Source organism: Rhamphochromis sp. 'chilingali', assembly GCF_963969265.1.
Source record: "Rhamphochromis sp. 'chilingali' genome assembly, chromosome: 19".
Lineage (NCBI taxonomy): Eukaryota > Metazoa > Chordata > Actinopteri > Cichliformes > Cichlidae > Rhamphochromis > Rhamphochromis sp. 'chilingali'.
In genome coordinates this window covers 34,317,872-34,345,766 of record NC_137946.1, presented here as the reverse complement: position 1 = coordinate 34,345,766, position 27,895 = coordinate 34,317,872, and the positions used below count along the sequence as shown (strand labels likewise).

General features: G+C 44.6%; 2 protein-coding genes and 1 long non-coding RNA gene across 4 annotated transcripts in view; 1 reads left to right on the top strand and 2 right to left on the bottom strand.

Moving 5' to 3' along the window:
• Positions 1–27,895, bottom strand: part of LOC308387774 — a 105,250-nt gene that overhangs the window by 25,626 nt on the left and 51,729 nt on the right. The window lies entirely within an intron of this gene.
• Positions 182–5,907, top strand: LOC308387767 (uncharacterized protein). Of its 2 annotated transcripts, none has more exons than XM_080868036.1 (6): positions 182–558; positions 630–696; positions 1,179–1,277; positions 3,182–3,225; positions 3,419–4,088; positions 4,169–5,907. In XM_080868036.1, the coding sequence occupies exons 3-5, from the start codon at positions 1,208–1,210 to the stop codon at positions 3,614–3,616; spliced, it is 312 nt and encodes a 103-aa protein (XP_080724162.1). In that variant the 5' UTR covers positions 182–558; positions 630–696; positions 1,179–1,207; the 3' UTR covers positions 3,617–4,088; positions 4,169–5,907. The 2 variants fall into 2 exon arrangements, with proteins under 2 accessions (XP_080724162.1, XP_080724161.1); XM_080868035.1 differs by having other exon boundaries at positions 185–558; positions 641–696.
• On the bottom strand, positions 14,378–27,803 carry LOC308387022 (T-cell immunoglobulin and mucin domain-containing protein 2-like; the record flags this gene model as incomplete). Its single annotated transcript, XM_080866894.1, has 6 exons — positions 14,378–14,834; positions 15,262–15,370; positions 16,136–16,230; positions 17,280–17,621; positions 17,752–17,881; positions 27,780–27,803. The coding sequence occupies 6 exons, from the start codon at positions 27,801–27,803 to the stop codon at positions 14,755–14,757; spliced, it is 780 nt and encodes a 259-aa protein (XP_080723020.1). The 3' UTR covers positions 14,378–14,754.

The window sequence follows — 27,895 nt, the reverse complement described above, 5'->3', positions numbered from 1 at the left end:
TTATTATCTATGAAACAATAACACATATAATGGGAAAGAAAAATCGATATTATTATTGTTTGTGTAAAACAAAGACAACAAATAACAAAATAATAAAACAGAAACAGTTAAAAACGATTTTAAAAAGTGAAAAATAAAATATTAAAAATGTAAAAAAGATAGAAAAACAGAACCAAAAATGAAAAATATTGAAAAATTAAAATACGTTCAAAGATGATAAATTATCAACAAAAAAATAAAGAGATGAGGCTGAATGTTATTGATCAGTGATCAGTTTGTATGAGCAGATATCTCTGAAGCTGTTTCCAGGGTGACTCCTGAAAGCTGCAGACTTTATTTGGCTTCCTGTGAACTAGTCTGAGCCCAAACGCTGCAAGAAAAACAAACAGGAAGCCACCATCAGTGGAGCAGGAGGAGGAGCAGGAGCAGGAGGAGGAGACCTCTGACCTCACCTCCTCTGCCTCTGGCAGCTGTCTGCCCTCCTCAGCCCGTCAGTCGTCTGTCAGCTCACCGGAGAGAAAATCAATGATTTAGCAGAAGTTTGTCTTCAGCTGGAAGGTGAGTTCAGATTCTGTCACACCAGACTCCATTTAAAAACCACACGTTTAAAGGCTCTGTGATGACTGCAGGTTTCTTACAGGCGGGCAGCAGACTGAGGTCAAAGTTTCCTGGATTCTGACGTTTTTTTGCAGTGAGGTGGGTTAAACAGAGACGAACTGAAGAGACGACACTTTGAAACTGTAAAATTCCAGAAGTGTAAAATGAATTAGTTTGGAATTCTTAGGATTGCTTGTAAAACCTTAAATTGCAGGATTCGTGAATGGAGTCTGGTTATTTGGTTAAAATGAACTTTCTGTTGTCTGGTAATAAAGTAATGACGACTAAACTGAAGCTCTGAAGTAATTATGGGAAACCTTGAGTCCCCGTTCAAACATCTGAAAGCTTCTTTGTGTCTCAGCTGGAAGTTTTGTGCTGTGCAGACGGTAAATAAGGCTCAGCTGACACCAACAATCCTGAGCGTGAATAAAAACAGTGTTGACAGAGAGGTGGAGGTCTGTGGCAGCAGATTGGATTATGGAGCTGTGAGGCAGCGTTCACTGACCTGACTCTGACTCAGGAGACGCGTCAGCATCCACGCTCAGACAGCCGCTCAGTGTCTCTGCTCTCCTCTTCTACAGCGACGCCATCAGCCGACCGTCCCTCCAGGATGAGCGCCGAGCCTCCGCCGTACCGTCCTCACTTCCCTGAGGGCCCCTCGGCCCCCGTCTTCTCTCCAGGTCTGTCCTCTTTTATCTTTGACATCACTTCCTGTGTGCAACAGCGCTGCACAAGTTTTACTCTGAAAGACACAAAACTGGCTTCATGTTCAGCCACAGAGGTCAAAGGTTGGCATGTGCCATCACCAGTGATGGGCAGTAATAATAATAATAATAATAATAATGGATACTTTATTGATCCCCATGGGGAAATTACTTGTTTTTCTCTGCATTTGACCCATTCACTCAGTGAAGCAGTGGGCAGCCCACTAAGCAGGCGCCCGGGGAGCAGTGTGTAGGGACAGTAACGCGTTGTAATGAGATTACTTTTTTCAAGTAATGAGTAAAGTAAGGGATTACCATTGGAATAAAGCTAATTAGATTACCGTTACTTTCCCGTAGGAACCCTGCGTTGCTAAAACCGTGATTTTATTGCGAGAATGTCTCACGACAGTGACGTAAGCGAGCGCGACGTTCGTGACAACAGCTGTGTGCAGATCAACAGTGGTAATATATCGAGTGCAGAGAGAGTATGAGCGTGCAGCGTTTAAAGCGTGGATGTAATCACATTACTTTGAGTTTGATTCCATAAAAAGTGACAAAAACATTAGTGTCCGCTGTGCGTGGGAAGAAAACTTCTTTTTACAGCGAAAAAACCCCTAAACTTCCAACAAGCACCGAGTGCCGGATCCGCCCACTGACATGACGGCTGTGGCACCGGGCAAACCTCCACCCGCCCCACTCCTGCTAAACAGGTGACAACAGAGCGACAGGACTCAGAGCTGCTGAGGCTTTGATTTTACTTCTTTCTGCTGTTTTACTTGCATCTATTTGAAAGAGTGTAAATAAGACTGTTGTATACAGTGTTGGTCAAGTTACTTGAAAAAAGTAATCAGTAACTAATTACTGATTACTTCCCTCCAGTAATCCCGTTACTTTACTGATTACTTATTTTCAAAAGTAATTAATTACTTAGTTACTTTTTAAAAACACGATTTAGATCTTTCAGCCCAGTTCTGCTTTGTCTGCATCATCATCATACAAAATGTAATCAAATGGAAAAGTCTCTTTTTAAAACTTTATTAGTTTTAACCTTTTAACTTGTTATCTTGTTTATCATGACTCTGGTTTTACTGTCCGATCAACACAGTTTATAAACTGGTATATGTCACCTTGTTGCTTTGTCTGTAAGTGGTCATGTGATTGACCACGACTCCTTTATTCTTCCTCAGTCAAACAGCAGCACTCGTGCGATTGTTTTGCCCCCTGAGCTCCAGCTGTTGTGCCAGAAAGTGATGGTTACCGTCCGCAGGAGCGCAGCTGCTTAAAGCTGCAGCGTCCTGATTCTTACAGCTACTTCCTGCAGCTGATATAAGCTGCAGTGAGCTGAACACAGCTTCAGCCGTCTGTTGAAAAACAGTAACAGACCGCATTTCCTTGTTAGTAACGGTAACGGTGTTGTAACGATAGGAATAGTAATTAGTTAGATTACTCGTTACTGAAAAAGTAATGCCGTTGGTAACTCTGTTATTCCCATCACTGGTTATTAATTACTAATTACTTTTTTCAAGTAACTTGACCAACACAGACCATCACTGCCACAGCAACAGCCTTTATTAAAGTCATTAGTTAAAGTTTAGTTATGTGATGAGCTTCTTCTGCCTTTACTCACACGGGTGGAGCAGGGTGGAGGAGGAAGGAGGGTGGAGCAGGTGGGAGGAGGAAGGAGGGTGGAGCAGGGTGGAGGAGGAAGAGGAGGAAGGAGGGTAGAGCAGGGAGGATGCAGGCACACAGGCGGCTGAGGTGCGTTCACAGGCGGCTGGGACAGAAGAATTCAGTTCAGGAAACCTGCAGAATCTGAGCCAATCAGCTGTTTTCATTTCTCAGACTGAGCTTTAAGTTTTGATCCTGTTGTTTCTTTACAGCTCTCGCCTGTCAGCCTGGCTTCTTCCCCAGCTCTCCGTACCAGGTACCCAGCATGCACTGCTGCAGCATCCTGAGGATCATCAGAGATTATGAAGCTTCTGGTTTTATATTTCAGCCTCTTTTCAGTTTTAGGATTTAAAAATTCTTTGACTGCATGAAAATAAATTTTTCTTCAAATTAACGAACTGTCACATGACCATCAGTGTTACTATGGTAACCACGTGTTTCCTCTGCAGACCTTCCCTCAGTCCTATTGCCATGAACATCCAGGTTACATGGCTCCGATGACCCCACAGAGCACCTTTGGGACCCAGTCGGCCTACCAGGGCAGGCTCGACGGGCCCCCAGGGGCCTTGTACCCACCAAAACACGCAGGCAGGTCAAAGGTCACGACACAGAGAGCTCAGGCAGGGTCAGCAGTTTGTGTGTCATAGTGGGGAAAAATCTTCCTCCTCCATCCTCAGCCTCCACCCTCCCTCCTCTGCACATGCTCAGACGACCTCAGCAGCTGCGAGTCTGAGTCGTCATGAACACATAACCACATAAAAGAAAATACATATAAAACAAGAAAAACAAGGTTTTCTGATTGGCTGTCCCTCACAAACAGGAGGCGGGGCTTCTCTGATGGCCATACAAGGATTTCTCCTCTCTATGACATCATACGGATCCCAAAATAGAAAAAACTGTAGAGCCGTCATAACTGGTTGTTATACTGGGTATGCATCCTGCAGGCTTTAGTCATGTGACTTCCTGTCCTTCCAGTTTACGTGGTGGATCAGCAGCAGGATCAGGGCGGCGGCAGGAAGTCGTGTCTGGCGGCGTGCTCGACTCTCCTGTGCTGCTGCTGCCTCTGGGACCTGCTGACTCGGCACCTCTGCTGACCTCTGACCTCCTGTCACACAGCAGGTATGAAATCAAACAGTTCAAGTTTGATTTTCTCATCAACACCAAACTGTTTTTATGTTCTCATGTTTCTCCTGCGACAGGCTGTGGACCTGTACAGGTGTACACGCCTCTCCACCTGCGTAACTGGGATAGGCTCCGCCCCCTGTGACCCTAATAAAGATAAGAGGATGGATGGAAGTTTGTTCAGTATTCGATGAACTCTTTCTCTTGACTTCTGAAATGATTAAAATACAAATGTTTTTGTTTTTTATTTTAATTCTTCAGCAATAATCAAAATATTTGCTGTTTGTTTGTTTTAAGATGTTAATGTACAAATTGACTGAACTCCAGAAACTCAGTTTGATGTTTGCGTCAGTAGAACTGCTCCAGCTTTATGACACACTTCATCTTCTCTCTGTTAAATAAACTTTTTCAGACACATTAATGCGTCTTTGTTTGTCTCTGCAGGGTTTTTATTTCACGTGTTTAACAGAAGCCACTCAGGTTAACCTTCCTGCCTTCTTGGGACCTTTTTGTGCCACTGCTATGTGTTAAATGGCTGCCATTTCCACTGTGTTCAGTGGAATATAACCAAACTTGCCACAGGATAGTTTTTACCTGTCAATGTTAATATTCCAGTGTGAATTCCTTAAATCAGCCTAAAATGGCTGAGCAGCAGAAATCCCCACACCCATCACCCTGGGGACCATTTTCTGCCCATTGACTTCCATTATAAACGCTATTTTTCAACCCCAAATTATCATCATATGATTTTATTTTTTCTTCTTTTCTTGGATGTCAATGAAGACTCAGGGCCTTGAAGTTTTAATTTTTAAATTGCAAAAAAAATGCAAAAAAAATAATGGCAGGTCAAAATGTATGTTGGTGCCAATCTTTGGTCCATCTAAAGGCCTACTTATAATGACAATCACATATTACTTCAACTGGTTTTTTGTGGAAATATTTAGTTTCGTTTTTTGGTTTTTGGGGCTTATAACACAGGGCGCTCATGTAATAACACTGGGATTTGAAGGGTTAAAACAACGAAAATATAATTAAAACTTTACATGAATATTTCAGGGAGAAGTAGTTTTACAAGGTTGGCTAATTTAAAGTGGAATAAAATATGGATATATGGTCTTTTTATGGCGTGGCTGAGAATGGTCCCTAGGGTGATGGGTGTGAGTTTTTTAAAGGATGGCAGGAGGGTTAAATAACTGATAAGGTTTGAACTTTGATTCAAGGACCACAAACACGAGGTAAAAACTCTTTATTTTATACATGAAGTATGTGATGGTGTTTACAGGACTGCCCTCCTCTGATTGGTTTAGCCTGCTGTCAATCTTCTGCCTGCCGCAGACAGATCCAAAGTTTTACTGCTGTGATGCTCACGTTTGAGACTTAAAGCTGATAGGAAATAATAAAAGCCGAGTGATGAATTCAACATTCAGAGAGTTTGAAGTAATAGCAGTAATGAAAGATTTATGATTATTACATCGTCTCAGTGCGACATCATGCAGAGGAAAAAGTTGTTTGATCTTTTATGACGGCTCTTATTTTCCATCTGTTCAGTTAATATTATTTCGTCAGCTCTATGTTGATGCACTGACCATTGCTTACTTCTAATAGTCACTTTATAAATGACATTTTATTCATTTAAAAACATTTTAATTACAGTGAAGAACATTAGTCATGTTGTCCTGTGAATGTTTTTTCTGTGTTGATTTTGTTCATTTTTTAAAATCATGCATGAAGTCAGACTTTGTTCTATCTTAGAAAACAAAACATATCAATAATATGAATCCATCACCTTCAAATAAGGAACGACTACAATACATTTTCATTTCACCGTGTGTTATACATGTATAACTATGCATGTGACAAATAAAAAACCTTGAACATTTTTCAGGGTCAGAAATTCATTTTTATTTTTTCACACTGACTTTGTGGAAAACTTCATTTGTTTCACAGCTCAGTAGAAGAACCTGATAAACTAAAATAAAATGTAGAAACATCATTTGTTGGGTGGTTAAACCAATACGTCCTCCTCTGATTGGTCCAGCTTGGCCTGCTGAAAACACGTCCAACCTTCTGGAGATCAAATTAATTTTAAACTTATGTTTTAATTTAATAACAAGTTTAAAATGCTAATAAAATGATATTTATGTTGTAGTACTTCAGTTTGACCACATGAGGGTGACTTTTAATCATCATCAGATTAACCTGCTGTTGCTTCTACTGTTTGGATAAAAATGCTTTTGTACACACTATATTTGAACATGTTTTAATTATATAAATACTTAGCAATAAGTCAAGAATAAAAATATATATATTTATATTTGTAACTCTGAAGCGCTCTTGCGGGCACCTCACGATGCTGGGTGGAGCATCCACAGCTGTTTACTCCGGAGGAAACTGAAACTTTGTGGAAGGACTCAGACACGAGTCAGTGATGCTCACTGCTGACTGACGACAGCCACACTGAGATGCTGAACCTTTCTGTTTCTGCCTTTCTTAGCTGCTGTTAGCCTCTGTTAGCCGCTCTTAGCAGGCGACGTCTTTGAAGTGGCTCAAATGTTGTTAGTGACTCGGACACTTAGCTGTAAGCTGCTGCAGTTAAGTCTTTTCTCTGACTCCTCCCCTCATCTGGTGGCGTTTCTCTTTGATTTCTAACATTAAATGTAAAGAGTCGCTTTAATGTCGGTCCCCTCGTGTTCGGTTCGTTAGTCTCTTCTGTACTGTGACTGCTTTTTTTTCTTCACTGTTTTGATGTTTTTGATATTTTGTGACAAATAAAAATCAGTAAAAATCATTTTGTCAGCTTTGTGTTGCTGAGCTGAAGAGCGCCTGCAGACATGAAGAATGACCTGTAGGGAAACTGCCGACACTTGAAGAGAAGCAGATTTCTTAAGCTCGCTGAATCTCAGCAGGTGACACTCTCATCACAGTCGTCCACAGGCGACCACGCTGAACTTGTTTCTGACACTTTTGTGGATGTTTGAATGTAACACAGTGATTGATAAACAATAATGTTTATTAAACACATTTTAATTATTCTGTGAAATTAATTTGACCTGAACTGAAAAAAGAGAATTAAAAAAACCAACTTACCTCAGTCTGAGTCTGTGTCGTCATCGAGTCTGTGGCTGTGACATCACTTCCTGTTTGTCCCGCCACGGTCATTATGGTGGTTAAGATACAGTACAATACAATTTTATTTATATAGCACGTTTAAAACCAGGGGGGCACACCAAAGTGCTTCACAGCGAGGAATAAAGAATAATTTACAGTAAGTCATTAAAACAAGTTAAAATAGAGAAAGTAGAGAAAACAAACAAAAAGCATTAATAAGTAGAAACAGGGAGAAGTCATGATTATCCAGAGAAACGAGCAGCGATACAGCAGTTAATGAGCGGTGAGGATTAGCAAGTCAGAAAAGCTTGAAGGTTGAATAGGTAACTTTTCACGCGTGCTTTAAAGGATTGAATGGAGTCAGAGGTGCGATTGGTAGCAGGAAGACTGTTGCAGAGGTTGCAAAGGCACGATCGCCCCTAGTCTTCAGACGGTGCCTGGGCTGGGCCAGAAGCAACTGACCAGATGATCGTAAAGAACCTCTGGGAGTATAGAGACCGAGGAGGTTGGTGAGCTAGTCAGGGGCAAGGTTGTTCAGGCATTTGAAAGTAAGCAGCAGAACTTTAAAATCAATACAAAGTTTAATAGGCAGCCAATCAGAGAGCACTGGAGTAATAGAGGCAAACCTTCTAGTTCCGGGTAGAAGACGAGCCGCCGCAGACTGAGTCAAGACCAAGTTGAGACAAAAAGGTCTTTAAACTGCAGCCAGATGCTGCTTCGTTTACGGGTTTCAGGCATATTTCTCTGTGCTGACCCCTTCTGAAGTCCACCACCAGCTCCTTGGTCTTGCTGACGTTCAGCTGGAGGTGGTTGTCCTGGCACCACGATGCCAGATTCTTCACTTCATCCATGTAGGCCGCCTCATCGTTGTTGGAGATGGCACCCAACACCACTGTGTCGTCAGCAAACTTCACAATGGTGTTGGAGCCGTGGGTGGCCACACAGTCTGAAGTGTAGAGGGAGTAGAGCAGTGGCGAGAGGACACATCCCTGAGGTGCTCCTGTGTTGATGGTGATGCTGTTGGAGAAGCACCTGCCCACCCTCACCACCTGAGTTCTGCCAGTGAGGAAGTCCAACACCCATGCACACAGACGGCTGTTAAGTCCCAGATCCCTCAGCTTTGTGAACAGTCTGCAGGGCACTATTGTGTTAAACGCTGAACTGTAATCAACAAACAGCATTCGCACATAGTTACCCTGTTTCTTGTCCACGTGGCTGAGAGTGGTGTGTAGGACGTGGGCGATGGCATCCTCTGTGGATCTGTTGGATCTGTAGGCGAACTGCAGCGGATCTGTGGTGTCTGGGATGGAGGAGGAGATGATGTTCTTCAGCAGCCTCTCAAACACCTTCATTACTACCGAGGTCAGTGCAACTGGCCGGTAATCGTTCAGGGATGAGGGTTTGCTGTGCTTGGGCACAGGGATGATGGTGGATCTTTTGAAGAATGTGGGGACCACAGACTTCGCCAGGGACTCGTTGAAGATGTAAGTGAACACACCTGCTAAAACTAGAAGATTTTGCCATGTTTAACAAAGCAATAAATAAGTAAACAACTAAAAAGGTGCATAGTCTGAGCGGAGTGGTCAGGAAGGCGTCTGGACGTGGCCGCGCCATCTTACAACATCCATAGTTTGTTCACTGGGACACTGGAGAGGTTAAAACCTAAATTCTTGGGTCAGAGACTTTAATGGAGACCGGGCATCCCATTACCCATGTTTTTACTAGTTTGAAGGACTAGTATTTAAAAAGTTCGATTAAAAAAAGAACCTGCTCAGTCATCCAGGTAAGGAAATCTCAAAAGGTTGATTCTGTTCATCTGGACGTTTTCAGTGGGAGAAACGTTTCTGTCACGGACCCGGCTCTGGGGACTCGGGGTCCGTGGGCAGTGGGGACTATGACTGTTGTTGTTGTTGTTGTTATTATTATTATTTGGTGTGTTGTCTGCACTGCCCCTGTGCACATCTGTATGTAGGCAGGTATGTGTGTGTTTTGCCTTTCTGCTGTGGCCAAGTTACAGGCACCTTCAGCCCTGGGGGCGTGGCCTAACTTGAGGGCTGGCCACACCCGAAGTCCTGGCCGCACACCTGCTCCTCATCTGGGCTCGTCGGGGGAGCTATTTAGATGAGCGATGGAGCTTCCACCGACGCTGGATTATTGCGTTTGACTACACGGCAGTCTTCAAGCAAGTCAAGCGTGAGTGTATGCCTGCTGGGATAAGTTGTAACGGCTGCCTCTATTGTTTCCCCCTCAGGAGGAGTGTGGGACGAGAAGGAGCAGTGAGCACGGGGAGTGCAGGGACACTGGGGCAGAGAGCACTACACGGGAGTCTGGGAAACTGGGGATTTATTGTTGTTTACTTCACCACCTTGTAAATAAACACTGTTGCACTGAAGAGTCCGGCGTTTGGGTCCTGTTTCCCCACCTCCCCACGGTCTGCCAGCCAGACCGTGACCGTTTCGTCATCATCAGGTGACTTCTTCAGTCTCAGCTGACTGCAGGTTTCCCATCTGTCAAAGCTAGGAAGGCACCTAAAGAAAGCTCCAGGTGATGCAGGAAGTCAGCTGCTGCCTAAGTGCAGGAGGAGTGCCAGGATTTATACATCGGGGAAACCAAACAACCTCTGGCTGAGAGGATGCACAACACAGCAGAGCCACCTCGTCAGGCCACGACTCTGCAGTCTGTTTACACCTACAGGCCAGTGGACACTCTTTCAGTGATGAGGATGTAACATCCTGGACAGGGAGGAACGCTGGTTTGAGGGCGGAGTCAAGGAGGCCATTTACGTGAAAAGGGAAAGACCATCTCTGAATGGAGGAGGGGCCTAAGGGTACATCTGTCACCATCTTACATGCTGTGATTGCAGCCATTCCCCAACTCTCTGTGAATGGGACTCATGGACATTGATCAGTGGTCATGAGAATTTGCATATTAATGATCATAAACTGACCTCGCTGTTCATTTAGAGACCGTGAGGGGCCATCCTACCCTTTCTTAAAGAAAGGAACCTCAGAGCTGTTCATTTGATTGTCCTAATGTCCTTGTAAATGTATTTAAGAAGTGTGAGGGACCCCATTAGGGAGGAAATAAGCAGGGATTAAGAAACGTGGGTCCTAGTGTTGCTACTGAGTGTAACATTAGGTCTAATGGCACTGTGATTCAAGCATTAGAGCAGCTCACTATGTTTGACCGAGAGCATTCAGGGATAAATGACCCGTCCAAACAGCACCTGCAGGATTGTCCGGCGAGCGTGACGTTCACTTTTCTTCACAAAGATCTGTAACAGCAGCAGAAAAATGGCTGTTGATCACAGGCTTTGTGCTTTGCTGCACGCACACTACAGCAGTGATGTACCACACACAGATGGAGTCGCTAAATTACACAACTGCTGACGTGCAACCAACAACTACCTGCTTCTGTTTCCTCCTATTCAAAGGGAGGCGCTAACAGCTGACTCAAATTGTGGTGTAACAAAGAGGAAACTATTCAACAGAGACACAAACCACACATCAACTGTAAAAGACGAACATGGCCAGCAAACACAAGCGACTCGGCAAGTACATTTAAAAATAGCAATGTAGAAAATGAGTGTGATTAAAGAGTGATAAGACTCAACACTCACTTTACCTTTCTTAGGTTTCATCTGTCTTTGATCTTTTCCTCTCACTGTTTCCTTTGTTTTTACAATAGTTGATGTTTTTCTGTAGTTTTTATTGTACAATATGATCTAAACACAGGAGCAAAACAACCAATGTAAACATTAACTGTTTAAACAAACCCTCGATGGCAGCACTTTGTGGATGACACGAGGAGGAAATGTGATTTCAACACTTCTGACAGATGCAGAGAGAGCAAGTACAAACCTCTGTAGCTTCTCTCGTCTCCGGCAGATTCACGTTTAAACGATCAGATCGACTTTTCTGACGAGGAGACGTGTTTAAAACTCAAAGTTTGATCTCTGGTGTCTTTTCAGTGACAGATGCAGCAGCTCCATTTCCCGAATCACCTCGTTGTACAATAAATTTAGTATATTTAATGAAGTCAGACAAAGATTTAACGTCGATACTGCGAGTCTGTGAAAAACAAGCCGTCAGTGGGAAGGCCACACGAGCCTCGCTCTCCTTGAGCTTCACAGACTCACATCCAGATGTTTTCTTTAAATAGAAAAATATGCAGTATGATGTGTGGTGTGACGTGGGGCAGGGATAGGGCCACCTCTACATCACAGCTAAGAGAGTGAAAGATCTTAATGTTCTGACGCGATTAACAACTATCAGAGAGATAAACAACTTTTCTCCATTTCATAATAATAAAGCATTTTACTCTTAATTAAGACAAATAAAAATATAAGTTTGATCAATGCATAAATATTGTGTGAAAAAGTGACTTCCCCTAAACCTAATGACTGCTTGGGCCAGTGGGGACAACTGCCAGTGAGTCTTTCCCACCCAGGGACTCCAAGAAGGCGGGGTACCCTGAACCGCCACTCGGCGCATACGTGAAGACGACGGTCAGGGCGCCTGGAAGCGCCTCCTCCTGGCCTGTTTTTCTGTACCTCCTCAATAAACTGTGGTGAGAACAAACTATCTGGTGCTTGAGACGTTATGGAAATGTTACAATAAAAGAAATGGAAATCAGGAAGGTCAAACACGTTTTCACACTGCGAATGCGGCTTCACCGTGACTTAGTCCTCAGTTGCAAAATGTGGTGAAATCACTGAAGTTCTCTACTTTCTTTAACAGAGTCAGAGGAACCACAAAAGAAAGAGATAAAAGAGAAACCAGACCTCAGGATGGTGCTCCTTGGAATAACTGGATCTGGTGCATCAGGAAACACCATCTTAGGAGGAGACGATGCTTTTGAATCTAAACCATCTCCGAACTCGGTAACTTCAGAGTGTCAGAAGGAAATGGGAGAGTTTGAAGGTCAAAAACTGGCTGTGGTCGATACTCCAGGTGTGTTTGATAATGTTCAAACTGAAGAGGAGATGAAGACAGAGGTCAGGACAGCCATCTCCTTTGCTGCTCCGTGTGGACAGATTCACAGAGAGATTCACACCATGGCCTTGTTCACATGTGGAGATGACCTGGAGCGTGGGAGAGTCACCACAGGAACTTCCATCAGGGAAACTCCAGCTCTCCATGACTTCATCCGTCAGTGTGGTGGAGGATAGCATGTTTTTAACAACAGAAGCAGAGATCCTGCTCAGGTCAGAGAGCTGCTGGAGATGGTCAACACCATGGTTCAGGGAACCGGAGGAAGATACTACACCAACGAGATGTTTGAGAAGGCAGAGAATGCTATAACCAAAGAGATGGAGCTACTTCAGGAGGACAGGCTGGGCTAACGGCCACTGAAGCAAGATATGAAACAGAAGGAACAACGAGTTTATTCGGGGCAGCTGGAGCTGCCGCTGGAGTCGGTGCTGCGATTGGCACCGAGCTTACTGTTGGAGCTGCAGCTGGTCCAGTGGGACTGTTGGTGGGAGCTGCACTGGGTCTGGCAGCAGGAGCTGCAGCAGGAGCTGCAGCGGAAGCTGCAGTAGGAGCTGGAGTGGGAGCTGGAGTGGGAGCTGGAGTGGAAGCTGCAGTAGGAGCTGCAGTAGGAGCTGCAGTGGGAGCTGCAGTGGGAGCTGGAGTGGGAGCTGCAGCAGGAGCTGCAGTGGGAGCTGGAGTGGAAGCTGCAGTAGGAGCTGCAGTAGGAGCTGGAGTGGGAGCTGCAGTAGGAGCTGCAGCGGGAGCTGCAGTGGGAGCTGGAGTGGAAGCTGCAGTAGGAGCTGCAGTGGGAGCTGGAGTGGGAGCTGCAGTGGGAGCTGCAGTGGGAGCTGGAGTGGGAGCTGCAGTAGGAGCTGCAGTGGGAGCTGGAGTGGGAGCTGCAGTAGGAGCTGCAGCGGGAGCTGCAGTGGGAGCTGGAGTGGAAGCTGCAGTAGGAGCTGCAGTGGGAGCTGGAGTGGAAGCTGCAGTAGGAGCTGGAGTGGGAGCTGGAGTGGGAGCTGCAGCAGGAGCTGGAGTGGGAGCTGGAGTGGGAGCTGGAGTGGGAGCTGCAGTAGGAGCTGGAGTCGGAGCTGGAGTGGGAGCTGGAGTGGGAGCTGCAGCAGGAGCTACAGTGGGAGCTGGAGTGGGAGCTGGAGTGGGAGCTGCAGTAGGAGCTGCAGTAGGAGCTGCAGTGGGAGCTGGAGTGGGAGCTGCAGCAGGAGCTACAGTGGGAGCTGGAGTGGAAGCTGCAGTAGGAGCTGGAGTGGGAGCTGCAGTGGGAGCTGCAGTGGGAGCTGCAGCAGGAGCTGCAGCAGGAGCTGCAGCGGGAGCTGCAGTGGGAGCTGCAGTGGAAGCTGCAGTAGGAGCTGGAGTGGGAGCTGGAGTGGGAGCTGCAGTGGGAGCTGCAGTGGGAGCTGGAGTGGGAGCTGCAGCAGGAGCTGCAGCAGGAGCTGCAGTGGGAGCTGCAGTGGGTCGTACTACTGCTGCTAAAGTCAGGAAGCAGGCGTGTATTACACAGTGAAGAACAATCACTCAGCAGCAGCTCGTTCAAGTCACATCATCAACACAATATTCACCAGTCTTTATCAGTATTATCATTTTTATTATCCTATTTGATTTAAAACGAATGATTAATTATTATTGATCATGTTAGTTTGGGGACATTCTTGAACTGTTCTCTCAGTGAGAACCTCAGATGATGTAAATCGTGTTTTAAAGCCTGGTGAGTTTGCTTTCTTGTGCTGTCAGAGGAGAAAGTGTAGAAGAAGCTGCAGTCAGCAGACGTGACAGTAAAGACCGCCTCTAGGGTTTCTACCTTATAATATGTAGCATCTGGAGTAAGTAAGACACATTTTATTTATAGCACATCTGTTAAGACGAGGAAAGTGTTATTTATATGGCGTCAAATCCCCACAGCAGCAAGGCGCTTCATGTTGTAAGGTAGACCATACACCATTAGATGTTATCCACAGCGTGTCTTTGTCCTGTCTGTGGGAAGTTAAACCTGATACCTGTCCAGGGGGTAGGATGGGCTCCAACCGCTCCATGACCTGAAGTGGAAATGCAGAAGAGAATGGATGGACTGAGATTCTTCGTCAGCAGGCTGTGGCCTCTGCTGGGACCATGTCTACGGCCGTGAGCTTAAAGCGTGAAGCTTTATGCATCTGGGCCCAGCCTCCATAGCTTCTGCTGAAGGTTGCAGTGCTGTACATAGGCAGGTGCTGCTGTTCTTTCAGATGTGACCCACACTGGTGACTTGCTGCTTCCTGTCAGTTAATTAGTCTGAAGCAAAGCATGCTGGGACTGGATCTGTCTGACTCGAGGTCAATTGAATAATTGTTACAGGAATGTGTTCAAAGTGTCTGTGCTGATCCACACAGCTTGTTCATGTTATTCATCAGTAAAGTGGAGATGTCCTCCTGTTGTTGCAGCACATCATTGTGGGGCTGCCGTCAGGTCTCAGCTGACTGTTCAACTGTTCAGACCCCACAGGGTCTCTGCCCCCATGGTGGGAGCAAATGCACCTGACTGCACAATCATGATATGATCAGCTGTTCCCTTCATTCAGCTGTTCAAGGGGATCTTTACAGAGGACTGCCCTCCTCCTTGTCTGATTGGTTCAGCCTGATGTCCGTCTGCAGTCTCTGATCCCGCCTCCAACCCCCTGCAGGTGAATTTAATCAAATAAATGATTAAAAAAAGGTGTCTGTCTTTGTTCAGTCTGATGTGAAATGGAAACATATGGAGAGATATTTAATGGTGTAATACCTGAGTCTGACCACATGAGGGCGACATTTAATGACCGTCAGACTGAAGCTGGTGGAAACAATCACGTGAAACAATCGTTGTGTGTGTGTGTGTGTGTGTGTGTGTGTGACACATCTTTGTGGGGACAAAAGGCATGTTTGAGACTCAAAATGTAGTTTTAGTGTCAGGGTTACAGTCTGGTTAGGTTTAGGCTCAGGGTCAGGCAGTCATTTAAGACGCCAGGGTAAGCATGATGTCAATGCTCCACTAAGATATGAAAACAGGTTTGTGTGTGTGTGTGTGTGTGTGTGTGTGTGTGTGTGTGTGTGTGTGTGTGTACTGACTGTGAGCTGCAGTCAGCAGAGCAGGGATGAAGATGATGAAGGTCAGTCTCGCTGAGTTCCTGATGAAGATCTCCAGGTGGTCGGCCTGCTGCACAGCTGTGATCCTCACCTGTAAACATGAAGTCATGTGACCTGTGAACCAATCAGCAGCCTGAAGGTGAAGCTGAGGTCAGAGCAGCAGCAGGACGTCCCTCCCATTAAAAACACCAACAGGAACATCAATCAATCAATCAATCAATCAATCAATCAAACAAGCCTTTTATTTGACACATGCAAAGTCTACACCAGCAGTAAAATTGGACCCCCCCCGACCCCGTAATGTGGAAAAGCAATGACATGTAGAATCCAATGGGAAAGCAGAGGAGGGAGAAACCTGCACTCAGCACGAGAACAGAAACAAAAGAAGCTCCTCTGCACAGAGAGCACACATGTTCACGTCACAACACCACAAGCAAGGGGTGGGTGAGGCGGTGAGCCGATGTAGACGCAGTCATGATGATGCAATTATTACAAGCCAGCTCCATCAGCAACCCTGTTATCATGGTTTGAAAAGGTAGCTGTCTTCAATGTCCTCGATCGACAGTCTTTCCAGTTCCTCCACCCGTCCGTCGTGTATCCGGCAGGGAGCGTCCCTCCAGGACACTCGGGCTCTCCCGGGCCCAGACGTCTCGTGGAGAGGAGGGTGTCAATAACATTCTCATCACAGTCGCCGACATGTGATCGTGTTGAGCTCATTTCTGACACTTTGGTGGATGTTTGAACGTAACACAGTGATTAATAAGCAACAACATGTTTATTAATCACATTTTTACAATTCTGTGAAATTCATTTAACCTGAACTAAAAAAAGAGAATTAAAAAAAGGCCCAACTTACCTCGGTCGGAGTCTGCGTCGGCATTGAGCCTGTGGCTGTGACATCACTTCCTGTTTGTCCCACCACGGTGGTGACAGTGGTGAAGATGTGAGGAGCTAAACAGAGTTTGAGTTGTTAATTGTTCAGTTTTACAGGAAGTTAGTGTGTAAGACAAAGATGGATTATTATGAACTGACAGTCATGCAAAGCTGCTGTGGTAGATGGAGCTGAAACAGCTCAGCTTCATGTTTAACTACATTCTGAGTTTACAGCGGACGTGAAACACCACAGCGGGGAGGCTCCAACCAGCTGTCACACATTTAACTCTTCAGCAGATCAACTGTGTGTGTGAAGCTGCAGTCCAATCAGTTCGCACAGATTTCCACAGGAAGTGATCGGCACTATTTTAAGGTAATACTGAGGTTTGATTGAACCTCCAGTTATTAAAAATGTCCTTGTTCAAGTCGTTTTCCTAAACCGTCCACAGGAAGACAGACTAAAGACAGATGGACAGCTCGAGTTTCAGTGAGGATGCAGGTTTGGGGAAATCATTTCCTCCTTCTGTGTTGTTGGTGAGTGGATTACCTCAGAGCAGGACCGTGTGTGTGGGTGATGTGCTCGTGGTAACGGGTCTGTTTGGGCGTTGCTGGGATTCATTTTCATCTGTAAGGCTGATGCTGCATCGAGTTTTAGACGTAGGCTGTTCCTGTGATACCAACAGACACAAGACTGAGAGACTTCACAGGAACGTGGACGGGTTTGTGATACCTGCAAGACCACAGGGCCACAACTCTGCCGTTATGGGATGCATCCTGCAGGTCTGAGAGGGGAGCGAGAGGTGGTTGCCATGGTGACGGGAGTGTTGCTTGCAGAAGTGTTTCAGAAAGTTGCAGAAGAAGAAACGTGAGCTGGATGTCTGCCACATAAGGAGAACTTCTGACCAATCACCTGAGAGTCCTGTTTACCACACATGATACTGTCCTGTGTGGGGGCGGGGCTCTTTGTAGCCGTTGTTTAACTTGAACCTTCAGCTGCTAGTAAGCTAAGAAAATGCACTTTGAGCATGTTCGTCTCTGAGTGAACATGCAGCTCTGGACAGGAACACTTGACCCTGATACGACGGGATGTTGTCTTTACATTTACAGCTTCGGTGCATTTTCCTCACCTGTGACGACGCTCACATCGATGTGATGCTTCTCATCGTTGAACCAGCCGGGTATCTCCACCCTGCAGCCGTATCGTCCAGCGTCTCCCTCTGTCAGGCTCTTTATGGTCAGAGAGACGTCTCCGTCCTCCAGTCGGCCCAGCAGCTCATACCTGCTGGGAGCTCTGGTTTCCACTCTGAGTCCATCTGTGGAGATCAGCTGATTGGAGCAGCCTCTGGCTGGTATCTCTCCTCGCTGCCAGCACGCTGACAGAGCGCCGTGATATTTCCTGTCATATTTACAGGGCAGAGTGATGTCTTGACCTGTGTGACCTTTGACCTCCACGCTGTCACATTCACAGACTGGAAACACAGAAACAGGAAGTTAAAGACAGTTTGATTTTTTATTCAAAGAATAAAAAAGTGATTTTGTTCAAATAGAGAGAGAGCCGAGCAAACAGAGTGACAGCAGGAGCGACGGAGGCGTACGTGCCTGACAGGAGGACGAGCAGCATCACAGGAAGCCTGCTTATTTCCCCGCAGGCTGCTGAAGCCCTCGGAGTCTTCATCACTCTGTAGAACATCCAGACATCATCAGCTCGCCCGCTCTCCTCTGAAACACTCTGCAGGAGTAAAGAGCCGGACAAACCTTCAGTCTCAGAGCTGCTCCGTGTCGTTCTTCTTCTGCTGTCACATGACTCTGTGGTTTGCCATGTCCGCCCTTCACTTCCTGCTAACAGCAGCTCGTTCTGCAGACCAGCCACAGGCTCAGAGATGAGTCAGCTTTTATTGACCTGCAGGCAGAAGAACAGACGTTCAATATTTCAGATTCATTCAGATTATTGATCCTTAAATACTCGAGCTGGTCTCTGGCTCGTTGTCAGCGAGATCGGTCAGACGCTCGTGTCCTCAGTATCCTGCTCAGAGGCAGAGGACGCGTTCAAGTACCTGTGAAAACAACACTGCAGCACTGAAGCAACTTCTTTACTGTGCCGGTGTTCTGGGCATACAGCCTACCCGTTGTTTCTGAGCATGTGCACGGCACAAAACCCCAACTTAACAGCATCTGGCTGTAATTTAACACAACTCCTTTGTCATATTTGTAAAACAGTTAAATATTAGCACTTTATTGAAGTGGATACTTGATTTTTTAAGCCATTGTGAAATCGCTACCTGCTTTTTGCACAAAACTGTTGAATTTGCAGCTTTGGTGAAGTGTACTTTCAAGTTAATGGACACATTTGATGGTCTCGAGAAAGTTATTGAGGTTGCAGTGCATTCATGCTGAGGGAAATATTCTAATTCGTTAATATGTGTATGGTATGTTAGGTCTATCTAGGTAATGTGGTTATTTAATAGGTTAAATTATGTGCACTGTTTGCTGCACATATTGAAGCTCAAAAGAAGAGATGTTGTGGAACTGTAGATGGTATTTGTGGAGATACAGAAATTCTTTTATTGCTGCCATATAATCTGCATCATTATAACTGCAGTAATAACATTCAATAATATTTCTTACAGTATTGATATTGCATTAAAGTTGTTGATTGAAGATGTCCATTTGAGGATCCTTCCTTTAGGTTAACTTTTATTACAAGTATGGTTAGAAGTATTTTATACACATTGCATATCTGTGCTTATTTTGAGTTGATGTTCGGTTCATTAAGGGTCTTAAGCTTCACTGGCGTGACTGTCCAGGTGATGCATGCTGAGGGAAACTAGAACATAGAAGGATAACTTCAATGCATGCTTACAACACATATAATCTAGGAATGCGTCAGGCCTGAGGCCTTAACTCATTTGGTGTCTCGCTATATTTTACTCTACTTGGCAACAGATGACCAGAGTCAATAATTAGCCCCAGAGACCCTGAGGGCTTGAAGTTTATTACCTTGTATGGACGGTGTTATGGAAAAGAGAAGTTCTATGTCTGTCTATAGCTATTAAAGATGTACAAGATGTACGATTAACTGTGACTAATGTCTGGAACCTATTTTGATCTGTCATTGACGCCATGGGGGGGCGTGTACCCCACTGCTGTGTCCACAACAATTATTTTGGTCAGGAGACATATGTTGATGTTTTCTTCTGGCTGTTAATAAACTCATCGTTTGAGTGCACTTTTCTGGGGCCTCCGTGGTTTGTCTCACTGCTCTGCATTGGTCGATTTCGCGACATATTATACTGCGAGCAGGTCCCTGTAACTGCAGCAGAAAAAGTATTAAAGGAAAGGGTGCAAAAGGGCAGCATTAACCCCAGTTTGGCTGAACTTTAATCATACTTTAGATCAGCCTGTTTTACTTATTGTTTTATTTGTGCTTTGGTTTGGGGAAGTTGTTTCTTCACTGATCTTTTCCTGTCTTCTTGTTGCGACTTTCATCCGTAAATAAAGCCGCGGCCGGCTGAGTTGGTTGTGTCCCTGTGACGCGCCTCCAATAATCCATAATGGGTCGTACTTGTACTTTGCGCATTTATTTTAAGAACAAAACAAAAACAAACATTTGCGCTTTCAATCAATTTACAAATAGCGCATGGATTAACTGGTGTGCCAAAAAATGACGGTCAACAGAAAAAGTTTGCCCACAAACCACTCACCCAACACACCTGCTGCGAACACCGACATCAGGTAAATAGACTGTGACCACACCCACATACCATCACCTGAGACGCAGGTAAAGCTATACACCTGTGCCACCAAATCAAAAAGGAAAAACATAAACATTGACTTTGGCTCTTACACTTCTGTTATTAGACTTGAGATATGACTGCACGATGCTGTTGCTGGTGACTCCAGTTAATTCTACAAGACATGCTGTGTAAGTAAACAAACAACAACAGTTTGGTCTTTCTTGAAAGATCACATCTCCCAAACTTAGTTTAGAGGGTCTACACTGTATATAGTGAAGTCTGCAAGTTTTCTAACAGCAACATTTGTTTTGTTCCCAAATCATTTTGCACATCATTAGAATGAAAGTTATTGGCCATGTTTGCATAGCCCTTTTTAAAATGATGCTTTCATGGCATTATTGTGTGTTGGGTGGGGGTCACGGCTATCCAGACTGACAATTGGGACATTGAATGTCACCTCTCCGGTGGGGAGGGAGCCTGAGATTGTGTAAATTGGAGTCTGTTTTATACCAAATGCAGAAAAAAATGTTTTAAGAAAGCAATTAAGTTCATGTTCCAAAAATATGATTGTTTGCTTGCAGGACACCAGGAGAGATGAGTCTCCGTCACAGATGGTGTGGTCAGTGAAGATGGTCGCCTGCAGGTTCAAGCTCATTGCATCTCCAACCCACATCCACTGCCACTGTACTGAAGGGAGGTTAAAGACTTCCTCTGCACCTACATGTGGATCACCTCGATCCATGACAGTCATTCAGCAGTAATGCCTGGACTGGAAACAAGCATCCTTAAAACATTACAACATTCCAGCTCCTGTGTTGGAATGAAAAACAAATGTGTTGTTTTAATCAGAGATGCACTTGTGACAGAACAACAAATATTTTATTTTGATTATATAAGTAATGTAAGTACAAAACAAACTTATTTTCAGAATAATTACATCTGAGACTTTGTTTCATTGTAAGATTATAACAGTGATGGCAATATAACTGTTTGTTGCTCAGCAGAACAGTGTCCAGTATGTTGGCTGTTATACTTTGTTGTGTTTGAAAATAAAAGTTGGGCTGATTTTAACATCATTACAAAAAGTGTTGTTAATTATTTCTAATCATATTCAGGTTACCACAAATAGTTTTTAATTTAGTTGAACTTGAAATGTTTGTCAGTAGGTAAACAATTAGTATTGTACAGTCAGAAATATCAAGTTATTCTTAATACTGCAGACTTGCAATGATGGCTGTTGTTCTAACAGTCGTCTTAAGTAAGCTTTACTGAGTTGTTTTGAGTCAACGAGTTTCCATAATTTTTTTGAGTTCTGGGAACTAATCAGATTTTACAGTGTGGGGACTTTAACCACACCTCCCTGTCCTCCACTCTCCCCACCTTCACACAGTATGTCACCTGCCACAGCAGAGACAATAAAGCATTGGACTGATTGTATGCTAACACCAAGGAGGCATACAGCTCATCACCTCTGCCTCCCCTGGGGGGCTCAGATCACAACCTTCCGGAGACGCAGACCCACCACACTGACACCGGTGAACATCCAGGGAGTGGACATTGAGATAGTGGACTCTTATAGGTACCTGGGTGTTCACCTGAATAATAAACTGGACTGGAGCCACAACACTGATGCTGTTTACAGGAAGGGTCAGAGCAGACGCTACCTGCTGAGGCGGCTGAGGTCATTTGGAGCACAGGGAGCGCTTTTAAAGACCTTCTATGACTCTGTGGTGGCATCTATCATTTTTTACAGTGTGGTATGTTGGAGCAGCAGTTTATCAGCAGCTGAGAGGAAGAGGTTGGACAAACTCATCAGGAAGGCCAGCTCTGTTCTGGGATGCACCCTGGACCCAGTGCAGGTGGTGGAGACAGAAGGACTCTGGCCAAAACAACATCTCTGATGGACAGAGCCTCCCAGCCCATGCATGTAGATGTTGCTGCAGAGACAGACTGCTGCATGCTCGACGCATGAAGGAGCGTTTCGGCAGGTCCTTCCTCCCTGCAGCTGTCAGACTGTACAATCAGAACTGCTCCCAACAAGCACAGATGTCTACAGTACTTGCATAAATATTGGGCCCCCTTGAACTTTCCCACATTTTGTTGTCACGATCTGAGGAGGCAGACCGTGCGGTGGTGTGTGTGGTGGACCCAGGCGCAAACACACGAGAGCAGACTGGAGTAAACTTAACTGAAAGCGAGCCTTTATTGTGGCTGGTGACAAGGAGTGCAGACAAGGCAGAAACGCAGTGACAAACTAAACTGACTAAACTGGGAAAGTAAAACGATGACGCCACAGGAAACCATAACTATGAATACTACGACTGGCTGTGACAACATGAAACACAGAGACTAAATACACATGAGGGATGATCAGGGGAAGTGGCCACACATGGGAGCACAGCTGACACACATGAACCTAACGACAGGACAGGAGAGGTGAAACTGAATATGCTGACAATGAATACAGACTTTCAAAGTAAAACGGGAAACATGGAGATTAGACATGACAAGAACTAAATATAACCACGCAGACATGACGCATGAACCAGGGAGACTTAGTACAGGGGGAGACAACAAGACTAAACAGCAATCTAGAAATTAACTAGGCGAACTAAGCTAGGTGCAAATGAATACAAAAGATACATGAAACTCAAATACTGGGTCGCTCGACCCAGGACCGTGACATTTTGTCACATTACAGCCACAAACATGAATCAATGTTATTGGAATTCCACGTGAAGGACCAACACAAAGTGGTGCACACGTGAGAAGTGGAACCAAAATCAAACATGATTCAAACATCTTTTACAAATAAATAGCTGCAAAGTGGGGTGTGCATAATTATTCAGCCCCTGAGTCAATACTTTGTAGAACCAGCTTTTGCTGCAGTTCCAGCTGCCAGTCTTTTAGGGTCTGTCTCTACCAGCTTTGCACATCTACAGACTGAAATCTTTGCCCATTCTTCTTTGAAACAGCTCCAGCTCAGTCAGATTAGATGGACAGCGTTTGTGAACAGCAGTTTTCAGATCTTGCCACAGATTCTGGATTGGATTTAGATCTGGACTTTGACTGGGCCAGTCTAACACATGGATATGTTTTGTTTTAAACCATCCCATTGTTTCCTGGCTTTATGTTTAGGGTCGTTGTCCTGCTGGAAGGTGAACCTCCGCCCCAGTCTCAAGTCTTTTCTTCCAAGGTTGCCCTGTATTTGGCTCCATCCATCTTCCCATCAACTCTGACCAGCTTCCCTGTCCCTGCTGAAGAGAAGCCCACCCAGAGCATGATGCTGCCACCACCATATCTGACAGTGGGGATGGTGTGTTCAGAGTGATGTGCAGTGTTAGTTTTCCACACATAGCGTTTTGCATGTTGGTCTCATCTGACCAGAGCAGCTTCTTCCACATGTTTGCTGTGTCCCCCACATGTTTGCTGTGTCCCCCACATAGCTGGTGGCAAACTGATCAGATGATCAGATGCTGCTGATTGGAGCTGATGGGCAGCAGCAGCCTAAACAGCACAGGATTACTAACCGGTTTGTTGCAGCATTGAATCACTGAATCAACTCAAAATTGTGTAGCAATAGTTTGCTGCTCTTGCTGTTTGTTGCTTTTACAGTAGCAGATGTTCACTAGGACAGTGATTTTAAAAAGTACTGTCAGGAAGACAAAACCATGCAGTGATGCAGAGAACTGCTCTGCACCTCACTTTAAGAAACTTCTGAGAGTTCAGTTGACGAGATGCAGTCGACACATCTTTTCTCCAGCTCTCATTGAGCTTTTTTGTGAGGGGGGGGGGCTTCATCTGCTCGTTTTCGCTGTGTTAGAGTAAAGACTGAAGGAGACTTGGATTCCCACTCAGCACAGGACACAGTGCATCTTCAGACCTGTTTGTTCCTGTTCTCTTCTCAACATCTGTCCTAAAAGATAAGAACACGATCACCATGAGCTCAGAGTAGATTAGAATAATTCAAGTGATTAATCTGACTATCATCAGTACACATAGCATACATTTACACTGCTATGCAGATGACACCCAGCTCTATCTGTCCATGAAGCCAGATAACACACACCAATGAGTTCAACTGCAGGAATGTCTTAAAGACATAAAGACCTGGATGGCCGCTAACTTTCTGCTTCTTAATTCAGATCAAACTGAGGTTATTGTACTCGGCCCTGAAAAGCTTAGAAATGCAGCATCCTTCAATGTGCATATTAAACAGATATGTTGGACCACTTTCTTCAGGCTCTCCTCCACACCATGACTTTTGTCATAGCACATGGCCCCGCCTCCCTGAGCCTGGTTATACTGGAGGTTTGTTCCTGTTAAAAAGGCGTTTCCCCTTGCTCATGGTGGGTCATATGATTTTTGGAGTTTTCTTTGTATTATCGTCTACCTTACAATATAAAGTGCTTTGAGGCGACTGTTGTTGTGATTTGTCGCTGTATAAATGAAACTTCTTTAAATTGAACTGGTAAACAAAAACAATACAGATTTTGTGTTAGCCGTGCTGCTGCAGCCTGAAGTGTAGAATCTGTATTTTCAGTAGACAGAAGTGTAACTGCTGCCATTAACTGTCATATCTAATCTCTGTAAGGTACCAGCAGCCCTACAACAGCTAACCACAGCAGGTAGTGGCTTTCGCAAGTGCATGCGTGAGGTCAAAAATTGGTCAAAAACTATATTTACTTATCTTGTGGAGAAAAATGCGCTGACATTGTGCTATATCGAGCACCGGCTGCCCAGTTAAACTGTGACTTTCACCAGGTCACGTAGGCGTGTTTCTTGAATTAGCAGCAGGTGTTAAACAGCTGACAGGTGAGGAGGAGGATGCATGCAGGTAAACTGAGGGTCTGTTGAGCTGATCGCTGGTGTCGTGACAAACACGTCAGCTCGTTCTTTATGTTACAGAAGCACAGAGACACAAGAGCAGGCGGAAAGAGACGATCGTTCGGTGAAAATGAGAATCTGCGAATGCAACATGTGAACACGGAGAGTGGAATATGTAAACAAACCGGTTAACGTACCCCCCCCAAACAAACAAACAAACACAAAAAAACAGTTCAGCTGGAACACCGGGGCTGTGAGCTCGGTGCTCTCTGTCAGCTGACTGTTAGCAGAGCGAGTGACGTCTCTGAAAACATCTGAGCACAAACATGTTCTGTTGACAACCTGCCCAGACGTGACGATTACGCCACGACTAAAACACTGTTAATAGTTCAGCTGGTGACAGAAACACGGGGTATTTTAAAACTTTACAACCACCATCACTGCTGCCTGTGATGTGAAATGGATTCTGGGATACCCGCCCCAAGTCGACATAAGTGTCTTGACTTACTTTGCACGGCAACCAATCAAATGTTAGAGAAACTGCATGGGCAGCGTTGACCCCGCCCACTTAGTTTGATGGGTGAGGCTGACAGATAAAATGATTTCAAGATGAGACATGAAGGGGACAAAAGTGCCAAAATGAATTAAATAAAAAAAGTATTAAATAATGAATTAAAACTGTCAATAATTATTTAAATGTGTTATTAATTAATTAAATATGTCAATAATTAATTAATTACATGTGTCACAAATATTTATGTAATTAATTATTTCCAATTTTAATTAATTATTTAATGGTGTATTTAATGAATTCATTATGTCAGTCCTGCCATCTTAATATTATTAGATCTCAGTGCTGCTTTTGATACAGTAGATCGCAGCCTTCTCTCCAGACTGGAACAACACATTGGAATAAAAGGGATTATTTTGGAATGGTTTAAATCCTACCTATCTAATCGAAGCTTCTCTGTTAAACTCAGAGACTCATTATCCCCAAGGACCGTGCTTTCTTGTGGGGTCCCCCAGGGCTCTATCCTCGGCCCTTTTTTTAATCTACATGCTTCCGATGGGCTCAATTTAAAAATATATATATCTCGTTTCATTGCTACGCAGATGACTCTCAGATTTACAGACGGAAATCTGTGAATCCTCTGTTTGATGGGTCTGTTTGATTGTCTGGAAGACGTTAAGGCATTGTTGGCGCTAAATTTTCTCAACCTAAATGAGCAGAAAACTGAATAAAGAATAAAGTTACCCTGAAACCAAGCACACCATTGTTTTTCTTGTGACATTACCAATAAGTGTGATGTGTCACATGGCCCTCTTCCTATTGAAAAAACAAAAGTTGTATCCAAGATGGCCGACTTCTAAATGGCCACCATGGTCACCACCCATCTTGAGGAGTTTGCCCCCTCACATATAATGTGCCACAAACAGGACTTTAATATCACAAACCATTCCCATGTTATTACGGTGTATCCATATAAATGACCCACCCTGTATGGTTAAGTACAGACTGAATGCTAGAGGATAAACCCAAAATTCTGAATCCCGTACAGCCAATCATTTTCAGCGACGACTTCATTTTAACAGGGAGAGACCTCCAACAGAGCCGGGCTCAGGAGAGGCGGTCCTCTGCCACATCTGGTCGGGTTTGAGGGGAAAGATAAGAGAACAAAGGGGTCACAGAGAGAACACAGCCATACATGACAAAATACAAACTGAGAGAGAGTAGAAAAAATATTGTATTGAATACTGTCATATAAAAATAAAATGTGTTATTTTCTTTTTTTGGCCAATAGTTTAAGGTGGAGGGCAGTTATTCATGGGGGTTTTAATGTGTACAGTTGCCTTGTGTGCCCCAATCAGCTCATTTATGAAATTTCATCAGTGCTGTGGTGCCCCCTCCAGGGGCAGGACAGACAGATGTCATTATGCACCACTGCACTCTCTGTGGTGTATGTGAACAACATGCTTGCACACGAGTGCATGGAGAGAGACAATCTTTACATGTTTTACCTCTTTAGTAACTTTTGCAACGTTACGGGTTGTATGAACGCTGTGTGTCATGTTAGATAAGCAGCGTAGGTCAGACAGCTATAGGTCAGTACTTCTTTAATTGGAAATAAGAGCTTTTACATGTCAAACACCACACAGAGACTTTCATGTGTTTCAAAACCAACCCTGACTCTAACGGCTACGGAACAAAATCGTCTGGCATCACATTTATTCAAAACTGTTTTATCCATCTACTGCCATGTCTTTTGACAAGAACATCCACAAAACCATCGAGGTTTATGGCTCTGGCCCTTCTGGCCTGACTGCTTCACACCCCAAATTGATGAGTGGATTGTCACGCACTGGGTTCCTTAGGCTACGTCCACACTAATGCGTTTTCGTCCACACTGAGACGTTTTGGAAACGCTCTTGAAAACACATACATTTCAAAACGGAGCTGTCCGGTTGCAGTGTGGACACTCGAAAACACAGACGACGCATTTTAGTCATGTGATGCAGTCATGTGACCAATTAAACTAAGACAGCGGAGGGCGTTACACAGCAGTTGTTTTGATTGCTCTCAACTTTGACAGCCATAAAAAAATAATATCAGTCTGTACATGCTCCAGATAGCTTTTCAAATTCTTTAATTCTCACTCATTGTTGCGCAGGACTGGAACGTAAGCGTTTTGGGCCGTTTCAATGTGGACGCACGGCTCTGTGAAAACAACTGAAGACGATAATGTGGACACCGAGCGTTTTCAGACGAGAACGCCGTTTTCAAATCTACCCAGGCTAGTGTGGACGTAGCCTTAGAGTAGCTTTGATTAATTTTAGCAGTGAAAAACTGTGCTCACAAGCCGAGGCTGAAAGGTGACAAACAAAACGAGTTAGAGGGGTGGCCAGCGCCCCCCTATGGCCATCCCCCCTTGTTGGGGCCACTGTGTACGACCCCTACAGCATGAGTCCTGGAAAATCATGTTATCTGCGACTCTGTGACAGGTACTGATATTTTCTAAACATCAGTATTTCATCTGCTAAAGTGCATAACCAGTTATTCACTGCTACCTGTTCTTCAGTCAGCTGCCTCATCTTTACCAGTCCCAGTAATTATAAGGCATAGATGGAAAACATCTCATAAAATCAAACCAAACTCACGTGATCTAATTTCTGTGTGATGTAAA